Source organism: Rattus norvegicus, chromosome 8 (assembly GCF_036323735.1).
Source record: "Rattus norvegicus strain BN/NHsdMcwi chromosome 8, GRCr8, whole genome shotgun sequence".
Lineage (NCBI taxonomy): Eukaryota > Metazoa > Chordata > Mammalia > Rodentia > Muridae > Rattus > Rattus norvegicus.
The window spans coordinates 105,587,357-105,600,075 of NC_086026.1; the positions used below are offsets into that span (position 1 = coordinate 105,587,357).

The window sequence follows — 12,719 nt, forward strand, 5'->3', positions numbered from 1 at the left end:
CCTCCACAGTTTTTAACCCTCTGACTCCTCTCTTGTCTTTTTCACTCCCTTTCAAATCATGATCTGTTTTTTCATCATTATTAATACATATGTATATATGTTCCTATAAATACAACCTGCTAAGTTAAGTGTGTGTCTGTGTGTGTGTGTGTGTGTGTTACGCGTACTTAGGGCTCACCCCTTTGGGATTGGATAACCTATTAGGGACTCATGCCCAGAGAATACAGATTCTTTCTCTCAGTAGCCAGGGCCTAGAGCACTTCATCCATGGGGCATCCATGTTGGTATATAATGGTGCAAAGATAATCATGCAGATCTTATTTGGTAACCATGTTGTTGTGGTTTCATGGGTACAGCTGCCCTGTAATATGTAGAAGACGCTGTTTTGCAATAGATGTCTTAGTCCTCTGGCTCCTTCAATCTTCCCAGCCCCTCTTCCACAATGAGACTTACATGTAAGAGTTGTGTTGTGAGTGTGTCCGGTGGAATTCACACCTACAGTCAGGTTGTGTTGTACGTGTATCAAATGGGGTTGTACACCCCTCAGTCCAACGTCCCTGTATATTTTGACTAGGTGACCAGGCATAACATTTTTTAAAAATAGGCCATTGTTTGGATTTACATCTTTTTTTTTTTTTTTTTTTTTTTGGTTCTTTTTTTTCGGAGCTGGGGACCGAACCCAGGGCCTTGCGCTTCCTAGGTAAGCGCTCTACCACTGAGCTAAATCCCCAGCCCCTGGATTTACATCTTAAGCCATAGTATGATATTACTTTTTTTTAGCTTGTATAGTATATTTGTGTATTTAAACTAAAATATATACATACTGTGCTATTTTAAACTAAAAATGTAAAGTTTTTTTTTTTAAAGATTTATTTTATTTATATGAGCACACTGTAGCTGACTTCAGACACCAGAAGAGGGCATCGGATCCATTACAGTTGGTTGTGAGCCACCATGCAGTTGCTGGGAATTGAACTCAGGACCTCTAGAAGAACACCCAAGTGTTCTTTTTTTTTTTTCAGAGCTGGGGACCGAACCCAGGGCCTTGCGCTTGCTAGGCAAGCACTCTACCACTGAGCTAAATCCCCAACCCCAACCCAAGTGTTCTTAACCCCTGAGCCATCTCTCCAGCCCAAAATGTAAAGTTTTTTTTCTTTTTTTTTTTTTTTTTTCTTTTTTTCAGAGCTGGGGACCGAACCCAGGGCCTTGTACTTGCTAGGCAAGCGCTCTACCACTGAGCAAATCCCCAACCCCGTAAAGTTTTTAAACTAAGAATAATGTATAACTAAAAATTTCCAGCGAAGCACAGAGGATGGGAAGTACCCACTGCTGAGTCCCAATCACTAACGGTTAAGATCTTTGGAATGTGTTCTGGAAATGACCTTTCTAGGTCTACTTCTCAGTATTGAGATTACAGTGTGTCTGCTGATCTGTATCTTTTTTCCGTGCCCGATATCATAGTCAGTTCCAATCGTCTACATGTTCTTCTGTTTCCAAGGTGAAAAAGGCAGTTGAAGAAGACAATTGTTGCTTTGGGACTATTGATACCTGGCTGTTGTACAAGCTTACAAAAGGTAAGGGCGGCCTCACAGACCTGTCCCAGTTAACTCGAGGAAGTCCGAGGGACCAGAGTTGCATAAGAGAGACTTCCGCCACAGTTTCTTCTTTCCGTGTGCCAAACTCTCTTCTGTTTGGCACACTGGTAGCTTCGTGTTGCAATAAAGCTAAATGTATTTTCACTTTTGAGGGGAGAGGAAGAGGGTTTAAAATGCTGATGAAACTTCAAAGTCTAAGACCTGGGGAACAGTCTTAATTATAAAGAGTGCTAAAGGTAGACCTCCAGGTAAAATGGGGGGATGGGGGGGCTAGAACAGCACCCCCGTGTGTGACAGTGAAGAGGCAGAATAAGAAGGACAGACTTTATTCAGAAACCTGCAAAGGAAATGAGAGGAGATGCAGAAGGGTCGAGACAAACCTCGGCAGTGCAGAGACTGAGCACAGCTTGGGCCCCATGGGTAGAGGAGCAGCAACCATTTCCTCAAGTGGGGTGTATTCCCTTCACTGAGTCATACTGGGGACTGGGCCTTCAACAGCTGACTGCTTAGGAAAATCCTCAGATAAAACCAAAGGAGCTCAGGGGTTGGGGATTTAGCTCAGTGGTAGAGCGCTTGCCTAGCAAGCGCAAGGCCCTGGGTTCAGTCCCCAGCTCTGGGAAAAAAACAAAACAAAACAAAAACTAAACAAAACGAAGGAGCTCGAAACACAAGCGCCACGTTGATGCAGCTTGACTCCTTCAGAAGACCAAAAGGTCTCAGTGTCCTGACCCGACCTCCTCGTGGACACTCAGCGTGGGTAAAGTGTGGAGTGAATGAAGACTTCAGCTTGATTGGTAAGAAACAGTGGGTGACGCAAAGGGGATACAAATAAGCAGATTAGTTAAATTCAAGGCCCGAAAGGAAGGCCGGCCAGCACCGTGAGAGGAAACGTCAGCCACCTGATGACCACATGGAGGAGAGGTCAGCAAGAAGATGGATGTTCTGAACAACAAGAAGTGGAAAATTAGAAATGGAAAATGCAGTGAATCAAATGAAAAACACAGTGGAGAATTTCACCAATACATCTGAGCAACTGGAAGGAGAAAGAGTAGGGCTGGAGGGCTGCGCTCATGAAATGCTACATCCAGACATCAAGAAGGGAGAAAATGATCGTGGCCACAGCATCCTAAAGACGCTAACATACCTATGATATATGTCATGATAGAACATCAAGTTATAGACGAGACAAGCAGACATCAAAGAGCGTGACCGGTTGGTGACATTAGAGCAGAGAATTTCCCAAGACAGGAAGAAATGGATGGCCAATAGAAGTGGCATTTAGAATCTCAAATAGATATTACCATAGAGGAATCTTTTATGATATCATCAAAATGCCAAGGCAGAAAGCAGAAGACACTGAAAGCTGTAAAGGGAACATGCCAGCTCATGTACAAAGCAGTGACATCTAATCCCCTGCCAACAACCATCACGGAGCCATTCTCCAAGCTCTAGAGTAATGTCTGCCAACCAAGAGCGAGCTGCCCAGCAAAAGTGGCTTTTACAGTTGACAGAGAAACAAGGACGTTTGAAGGTCAGCCAGACGCAGCCGGATACAGGCAGTTCTTGACTCTCAAGCTGTCGGGCGCCTGCACCGACACGGTACCGAGAAAGCCTGTGGGATGAAAGAAGCACACACACACAGGTTATTCCTGTCAAGCCAGAAGAGGAAGAGAGCTTCTGGTTTCTTTATTGACCAAACTATATATCCAAAGAACACCACTTAGCAGGTATCTGTCAAGCACAGTGGGGAACCCTGGCTGAGACTTAGGTAACAAAGGACCGACTATGTGGCCTGAATAAATTAGGGAAATAACCAGGAAGGCCAGCCTAATTCTGACTCAGGTGAGAAGTACCTGGCCAGACTGTTCCCAGTTGGGGACAAAAGGCTTCCACATGCAAGGGCAGGGCTCAGCAGGGGTCAAACCTTGCTGGAGACCCAGAAGGGTCTGGTTCAGGCTGACAACATTCTGTGAATGTAAACTTCTTGTGCCATAAATTACAGGGAGAGGCTTTTGATCCTACAATCTAAGACTAAGGCCACACAGTGACAAAGCAACCAGGCCCAGATCCAATACAGCTCCCACATCAAGCCCGAGACACAGAAGATGCATCGAGGAATACTGCCCACAGAAGAGGAAGGGAGTCTCCTCCATAAGAATACGGGATAAACGTTATGAGCAGGAGTGATCAACAGAGAACTAGGAAGGACTCCAACGTGCAACAGTAAGCCAGCAAGGCCGCAATACCAGTAGGGCAGAGAGATGAGAACGAGAGTGTGGCCAACTGGAAAAGCGACCAGGAATATTGTAGTCAGCGCCTGTGGTGGTCAAGCTTCCGGAGTAGTTCTCCCTCCCTCCACCATGTGGGATGGAACACAGAGTATGAGGTGTGGCGGGCCCCTTTAGGAGCCCCTCAGCCCGCAGTGACATTCTTCACAGGAGTAGAAGACAACAATACTAGCTGGATTTGGGCTGCATTCCTGAAGTCCCTGAACTTCTGAAGCAGAGGCAGGTGGATCTTTGTGAGTTCAAGACCAGCCTGGCCTACAGAGCGAGAGAAGCTGTCCCAAAACAAACAAACAAACAAACAAACAAACAAAAAAAAAAACAAAAAAAAAAGCCTTTAATTGGGAGGCAGGGACAGGCAGGTTTATGTAACAAGCTCTAGGACAGCCAGACCACATAGAGAAACCCTGTCTCCAACACCAAAGTGGACTGTTTGGGTTGGCTGGTTTAGAATACTTGCACTGGCTTTCCCAGAGCACCTGTGTCAGGTGGCTCACACAGTCTGGAAATCCAGCTCCAGGGATCTCATGCCCTCTTCTGGCCTTGATGGGCATCTGCATACATGTACAGATAAAAAACCTTTTGGGGTTGGGGATTTAGCTCAGTGGTAGAGCGCTTGCCTAGGAAGCGCAAGGCCCTGGGTTCGGTCCCCAGCTCCGAAAAAAAGAACCAAAAAAAAAAAAAGAAAGAAACCTTTTTTAAGAAAAAATGGATCTTGCCATAAGATAGAACCAAAACTTCTAGAAAATAAGCTAGGCAAAATGCATCAGGTTACGTTATTGGCAAAGACTTTCTAGAAAGTGCCCCATAGCACAGGGATAATCTCAATAATTGGTGGATAGGATTGCTTGAAATGAAAACTTCTGCACAACAAAGGAAACAGTCGCTTCAGTAAAGAAACAACCTACGGAGCAGGGAAAATAATCTCACACAACCGCCCCCCACCCTAAAAATGGCTAATAATTACTTTTTATTCAGTGAGTTAATCCCAAGGGAAATAAAAGTCAGTGGTAGAGCGCTTGCCTAGCAAGCGCACGGCCCTGGGTTTGGTCCTCAGCTCTGGAAGGAAAAAAAAGAAGATCAAGGAAGTCAGGTGTGGTGGCTCAGGCTCTCAGTCCCTGCATTTGGGAGGCAGAGGCAGGTGAGTCTCTGTGAGTTTGAGGCTAGCCTTGTCTATGTAGCAAGTTCCAGGACAGCCATGGCAACAGAGAGAAACCTAGTCTCAAAGCACAACAAAAAACAGAAGCAAAGAGAAGACATGGCGTCAGGTGGTAGGGATGGGAAGAGGAGCCCAATTCATCGCCATTGCTGGGGATGGACGCTTGTGCAGCCATGATGGAAATCCCTATGGAGGCTTCTCAACAAGTTAAAAGAGAATTCCCATGTGACCTGGCCCTACGCATGCCACAGAGATACCTACACGTCCATGTTTACTGCTGCGCTGTTCATACAGCCAAGAAAAGACACCAGCCTAGAAGTTCACCAACGAACCAATCAAGAACAAGAAAATGTGGCACATTCACGAAATGCAGTTCTATTCAGCTCTAAAAACAGTGAATGGAGTCATGACGTTTGCGGGAAAATGAATGGAACTGGAAATCACGTCGAGTGAGACAACCCACCCTTTGAAGAGAAGATACCACGTTATCTCTCATTTTCAGAACCTATATTTGAGTCTGTCTGTCTGTCTCTCTGTCTGTCTGTGTCTGAGTCTGGATCAGTCATTAAGCCAGAGGATCATGAGAGTGAGGGAAGAGATTTTTAGGGATGGGAACAGGGTGCGGGAATACATGTGCCATCAAGTCAAAAGGGCAGTTTGTCTGGGAGAAGGAAGGAAAGTTAGACTGGATATGAAGAGAAGGGAGAGAGACAACCTAGAACAGAGTGTAATGACATGTAAAATGCATTGCTGTGTGTGCTAACTTTAAGGGGGGGCTGGAAAGGAGAAGTAGATCAGCTGTTAACTGCCAAAGACCCTCGTGTTACTGTACAACCAGTCTAACTCCAGTTCCAGGAAATCCAATGCTCTCTTTTGACTCCCAAGGGCACCAAGCACACATGCGGTACACAAACATACGTGCAGGCCAAACACCAATACACCTAAGGTGAAGTGAATAAGTCTAGCTTTAAGATTTGGAAAAATGAAATAGTGATAACACTGGACTTGGATACACTTCAGGGTGTATGTGGGGGGGCAGGGTTCATCACTTACCATCGTGACACCCCTTCCTTTAAAACTCAGGATCTAAGCTTTTTAAAGTTGCTTTTGTAATGTTCAGGGGCTGGTAAGATGGCTTAGCCTGTCATGGTGTCTGTTGAATTTAGTCCCTAGAACCCACATGGTGGTGAGAGCTGACTACTGAAAGTTGCCCTCCGGCCTCCACATGCAGACAGTGGTATATAACGGGGTGGGGTGAGAAGGCTAAAACGGGGTAAAGGCACCCGCTACCAATCTGAGGACCAGATCTGGTCTCTGGGGCCCATGAGGTGGAGAGGGAACACAGTATTTGAAATTGTCCTCTTATCTGCACGTGAGTGCTGTGATAGTACACATGCACACAAACACATGCATAATTGTAATTTTGAAAAATTTAAATAAAATTCCAATCAAAATAAAACACCGTAAAAGTTTGTAAAGGTTTAGATGGGCATTTTCCTGGAAACTTGAACATCGCAAACATCCATTTTCGGATGAATTTGAAGATAGACAAAGGTCTAGATTATAAGCCAAGGTTAGGTGATTTATGTTTCCTGATAATAAATGTGTTATTTCTAATGGAAATTTAGGTTCTTCCTATGCCACGGATTATTCAAATGCCAGCACAACTGGATTCTTTGATCCCTATGCGGTAAGACTTCTCTCTTTTTTGAATCACCAGCTTTTCTGCAATGCAGGCTAGATTCTTCTGTCAATGATGGCAGTTGACAACCCTCGTGTACGTCTGTCGCGTATGACATGATGCTGTGACATGTGGGTAGGGGTGGGGCACGGAAGCTCGCACATCCTGACGCCATGTTCTCATGCACAGATGCGCTGGAGCAAGCTTATAGCCACCATGGTCTCCATCCCGTTCTCTATCCTGCCTCCTGTGAGGGACACCAGGTAAACCCATCAGAAACTCACACGACTGCCTTTGACTTCCCTTCGCTTCGCTGGGAGAAGGGACTTTCTTTTTCACGTGCTTCTGCATCTGTTCTGTAACATCATGGGCCACGTGAAAAGCAGTCAGCTGGATTTTAGGATGAGTGTGGCCAGAGCTACAATTAACTCTCTCATCAATCTTATTTAAAGCTATAATTTTGGATCAGTGGATGAAGAGATATTTGGCGTGCCTATACCAGTTGTTGCCTTGGTAAGTAGAAGACATGGGGGATGGGGTGTGAGAACTAAATAAATGTGTTTGGATAGCTGGGACTAGCGTTAAGAGAAACAGAACATCTTCAGTGAAATAATGCCTGAGCTGAGCGTGGTGGCTCCCGGTTTTAATCCCAGTACTCACTTGGGCACAGGCAGGCAAGTTTTGTGAGTCTGAGGCCAGCCTGGTCTGCATAGCAAGTTCCAGGACAGAGGGCTACACAGTAAGACCCTACTGCTTTTAGTGTTAGCGTTAGAGCATTTACAAGGCCCTGGGTTCAATATCGGCACTAAAGAAGAAACACACATTCTGTCTAGTATCTCTTTTATGTATAGAATGAGAAACATTTGATACCTAAGGAAACTTACATTTTCTAAGGATGCTGTATGCCGAGTAATAGACCACCTCTGTAGATGCTTTGATTCTAAAAGCGGCAATGTCATCATAGTTCATCAGAAAATCAGTAGACAGCCAGTGAATGCTAGAAGATGAAGTTGTGGCTGGATGTTATGAAGCCCTTAGCTTGCCGGCATGAAAATAATTGCTGGGCTTTAGGTTTCTGTTTACTTCATGTGTTTGGATGCTCTGCCTGCATGTATGTCTGTCACCACATATGAGCAGCACCTGCAGAACCAGAAGAGAACATTTGATCCCCCGGCACTAGAGTTACAGATGGTTGTGAGCTGCTGTGGTGGGTGCTGGGAATTGAACCTGGGTCCTTGGCAGGAGCAACAAATGCTTCTAACTCTGAGCCACTCCAAAACTCCTGGGTTTGTTTTTCAGGTTTCTTTTACTGTTAGACTCTAGCTGTCTGGCCAGAGGAGAGCATACAAAGTTAGAAACCCTCAGGATGCCGTGCTGGAGAACCTCAGGGTACCTTTCTTCCTACAGCAGCTTAAACATGGGGTGGAGGCCACCTGTACCCAGATGGACTCTCCACACTAGCCAGGGAGTCAGAATGGGAGGGGGAGAAGTAAGTTTATTTACTTAAAAATGAGTAGTCTGCCTTCAAAGTAGTCTCCAAAGTGCTGGGGCTGCACGCATGTGCCTCTGTCTTCCTTATCCAGGTAGTACTGTCATTATCAATATCATCATCATCATCATGTAAGGCAGGGTCCTGTTGTTAGTCCAGGCTTGCCTCTGACTTAAGACCCTCCTCTCAGAGACTCCAGGGTTGAGGATGCGTGTTCAACTATGCCTGGCCTCAGAAGGCTTTAATACATGAGTTTTACCTTTTATTTTTTAAATATTTATCACTGTGTGTGTGTGTGCGTGCGTGCGTGTGTGTGTTTAATATCTACTCAGGAGGCTGAGGTGAGAGAGGAGGTCTAGGCTACCTTGGTAAACATGGCAACCCATCTCTAAGAAGAATGAAAGTGGTGTTACGAGTGTAGTTCAGTGTAGGCCGCTCACCAGCATGTGTGAGGAGGGTCTAGGGTTGATTCCCAGACTGTAGTAGTTAAGTATCTTTGTGTATTCATATGTAGCCATAGGAACAAAATTGTAATATTTTAAAGCAATAGCATGCTTACAGCTTTCTCATTTTATTTCTTGTACCTTAGTAAAATAAATATGTGAGTTCAGTTGTCCTGACAGAGAGAGGAAACCTCTAAGGTGAAGCCAAACGGCACACTGTTTCAGTGCTGTTTTCCTAGTGACATTTCTAAAATTACTCACATTTATAAAAGTCATGAGCTAAATTGGCACCATTAGCCCTTGGACAAGTCACTTGCCTGCAGTGCTGGCCCAGAGAGACCCTCGGACTATGCAACTGTTGTCTTTAGGGTTCATTTTTAACCTAAGGAAATGGGGGAAAGGGCAAGAGAAATAAGTAATCATGAGAGTCGTGTAAATGCGGAGGGGATTGTAAGGAGGCAGGCACTGGTACGGTGTGCTTCTGACAGTCGGGCATCTTGGCAGGTTGGTGACCAGCAGTCAGCCATGTTTGGAGAGTGCTGCTTCGAGACAGGAGATGTGAAGTTAACCATGGGAACTGGGACATTTTTGGATATCAATACCGGAAAAACCCCTCAGCATGTTAACGGAGGTAAATAATCTTGTTGGTTAGATAAAATTTACATTTATGTTTGTGATGCATATCACATATCAAGTCCCCACTTCATGTCTCAGATATTCTTTCATATATTTTATTATTAGAGATAATTAATCACCATTGCCTTTAAATTAATTAAAATAATTAAATTAGCAGTATTAAAAACAAAGATGTTGCCAGATGGTGGTGGGCGCACACCTTTAATCCTAGTATTCAGGAGGAGGCAGAGGCAATTGAGCTGGAGGCCAGCCTGGTCTACAGACAAGTTCCAGAGCCATATAGAAAAATGTCTTTGGAAAACTCAAGGCAAAAGCCCAAAACACAAACTTATTAATACAACAAAATAACGGATGGATGGATTAGGCTGTTTTGGTCAGCTTTCCAAGTATTTATTTGTATTACATACTATATTTGTTTAACATTTACAATTACAGTCCAAATCTTCTCCCATGTTTGTTTATTTATTTAAAGATTTGTTTATTTAATGTATATAAATACACTGTCACTGTCATCAGACACACCAGAAGAGGGCATCTGATCTCATTACAGGTGGTTGTGAGCCACCATGTGGTTGCTGGGAATTGAACTCAGGACCTGTGGAAGAGCCGTCAGTGCTCTTAACATTGAGCCATCTCTCCTGCCCTGTCTGTCTGTCTGTCTGTCTGTCTGTCATTTTGGGGTGCTACTCCTGGAATTCAAACCCAGGACCTTAACATGCTAGGCAAGTACTGTACTCCTTGAACTAAATCCTAGTTTACTTTCCTGTGCATTGGACACCTTAGGGCAGTAGTAGTTGCCGACTAGTGAGCAATGCACGTTTAGGGCCTTTTTAGTTTTTGAGAGCAAGTCTCGTGTCTTGCCGCTTGGCCTTGATGTGCTGTGTAGACAAAGATGACCTGGAGCTGTTGTTCCCCAGTACTGGGGCTGTAGGTTTTGCTGCCATGCCTGGCATGTATGGTGCTGGCAATGGAACTCAGATTCTTGTGTGCTGGCTAGGCCCTCTTCCAACTGAGCTTTGTCTCTGGTAGCCCTGGCTGTCCTGGAACTTGCTCTGTACACCAGGCTAGCCTTGAACTCACAGAGATCACCTGTATTTACCTCCCGAGTGCTGGGATCAGAGGTGTGTACCGCCATTGCCCGTCATCCTCAGCATTTTCAAAGATGCATTTAAAAATCCAATTTCCTGCCTTCTCTGCAGCCTTATCCTTTTCCCCTAGCTGGAGGGGTCAAACCTAGAAAAAGTGATGACTGTTTTCCACTGTGCTCTGCTTGGAGACCACAATTAAACACAACAGTGTAGTTAGTGCTCTGGCTAAGTGATCTCTAGTAGCCTTTACTTTGCAATTAACATACTTATTGCCATATTTCTAGAGACATGGATGTACCAGTAGCTATTAAAAACTAATAGCTCAGTGGTGCACCAGGTCTTTGGTTCAATTCCTTGTTCCCCAAATCAGCCGTCCAACAGCAAAACAAACAAGAACAATAATGCCCCTTTTATGTGTTACCATAGATGTGAAGTCCTACATTGTCTTTGAAAATGTTAAATTGAGCTCTCTTGCCTACTTGCTCTCCCTCCATCCCCTTCCCCTTCTCTCTCTATGTGCTCATGGCTGGCCTTTACTCCTCTGTTCTCCCTCTCCCCCTCCCCCACCCTCTCCCCCTCTCCCCCTCTCCCCCTCTCCCTCTCCCTCTCTCTGCCTTTCTCTGTTTCTACTACCTTCTCAACTCCCCTCCCCATTCCCTGAATAAACTCTATTCTATGCTATTAAAAAAAAAGAAAAGAGGGGTTGGGGATTTAGCTCAGTGGTAGAGCGCTTGCCTAGGAAGCGCAAGGCCCTGGGTTCAGTCCCCAGCTCCGAAAAAAAGAACCCCCCCCCCAAAAAAAAAAAAAGAAAATGTTAAATTGAGAACTCTGTTAACATTTTATGGATTGGCATATCATATTATTGCAAGAAACGTTTGGTTTTCTGCACAGTGCAAAGTTCTTTGGTCCCCCCCCCCCCCAAGCTGGGGACCGAACCCAGGGCCTTGTGCTTCCTAGGCAAGCGATCTACCACTGAGCTAAATCCCCAACCCCCGCAAAGTTCTTTAAAATGCATACATCTTTCTTTTCTTTTTATTAATTAGTTTAATTATTTACATTTAAAATGTTGTCCCCCTTCCCGGTCTTTCTTTTCTAATTCCATTTTGTTTAAAGTATATTTTAAATATTGTTTTCTCATTTAGTAAAAGTCGTCTAATTTAAAAAAAAAACAAAAAAACAAAAAAAAAAAACAAAAAAAAAAACAAGAACGAAAACAGAGACCTACCACGTGTATTGTACAGACCGTGTGCTGGGCTCTATGGAAGTTCCTTTATGAGTTAACTCTGCCATGCACACAGCCATTCTCTAGGGTTTCACTTGCAGAAAGGAAGGCTGGAGGTCCAGAAACTGTGAGGCCACACCTAGTGAGGGCTGGGACTCGAACCCCCACAGGCTTAGTGCCTAAGCGTTGTGTGGTGGTTTACGTGTTATGGTTGTTGTGCACCCAGTTGTACAGCTGCTCTATGACTTCCATTGCTCATTTGGATATCTACTCTCTAAGGCTTTTACCCGCTGATCGGATGGAAGATTGGGCACGAACTTGTATGTTTAGCTGAAGGAAATGCAGGAGACACCGGCACCGCTATAGTATGGGCTCAGAAGTTAGGTAAGTCACCTCTAAACAAAATCGACTTGAATTCAGATTTGCCACATGGCTTTAGATCAAAGAATGGACCATTCAAATGAGACATTAAGATAAAATAATATGTACTAGGAGAAATATAGAATAGTCTTTTTTTTTTAATATTGGGTTGGTAAAGGTTAAGTATTAGAACTAAGAATCACAAAGGAAGGAAGAAAGGACGGAAGGAAGGGAGGGAGGGAAAGAATCAGCTATAGTCATACACACTTTTAATTCTAGCTAGCACTCGGGAAGCAGAGTTTGAAGTCTCGTGACTTGTATACCATGTTCAAGACCAGCGTGACCTACACAGTAAGATCTAGTCTTGAAAGGAAAAGGGCAGAAGGCAAATCTGAGTATATACAATACTGGAATGTATAGGAATAACTAGGCTACAAGCAACAAACAGAGACAAGGGGTCAGAACCATTAGTAGCAGCCAGGCATGGTGTGGTGCACGCCTTCAACCTCAGCACTTGGAAGGCAGAGGTAGGCAGATGGCTGTGAGTTCAAGGCCATCCTGGTCCACATAGTGAGCCCCTGTCTTGAAAAACAAGCATACAAACAAAAGGAGCCATTAGTAGCAGATTGCAAGACCATTAGTAAATTGGCAAGAAGCAAGCCAATGTTGTGGTAAACACCTGTAAGTCCAGCACTAAGCAGGCAGAGGCAGGAGCATGGACATTAGTTTGTGTCCAGTAAATTCCAGGCCAGCCGGAGCTA

General features: G+C 44.6%; 1 protein-coding gene across 2 annotated transcripts in view; it reads left to right on the top strand.

Moving 5' to 3' along the window:
- Gk5 (glycerol kinase 5) overlaps positions 1 to 12,719 on the top strand; it is a 68,958-nt gene that overhangs the window by 25,339 nt on the left and 30,900 nt on the right. For both annotated transcript variants that reach the window (XM_008766574.4, XM_039082563.2), the window contains 6 exons: positions 1,499 to 1,574; positions 6,668 to 6,729; positions 6,910 to 6,983; positions 7,173 to 7,233; positions 9,157 to 9,283; positions 11,878 to 11,982. In XM_008766574.4, the coding sequence (XP_008764796.1) occupies positions 1,499 to 1,574; positions 6,668 to 6,729; positions 6,910 to 6,983; positions 7,173 to 7,233; positions 9,157 to 9,283; positions 11,878 to 11,982 (505 nt within the window). The remainder of the gene's footprint in view (positions 1 to 1,498; positions 1,575 to 6,667; positions 6,730 to 6,909; positions 6,984 to 7,172; positions 7,234 to 9,156; positions 9,284 to 11,877; positions 11,983 to 12,719) is intronic.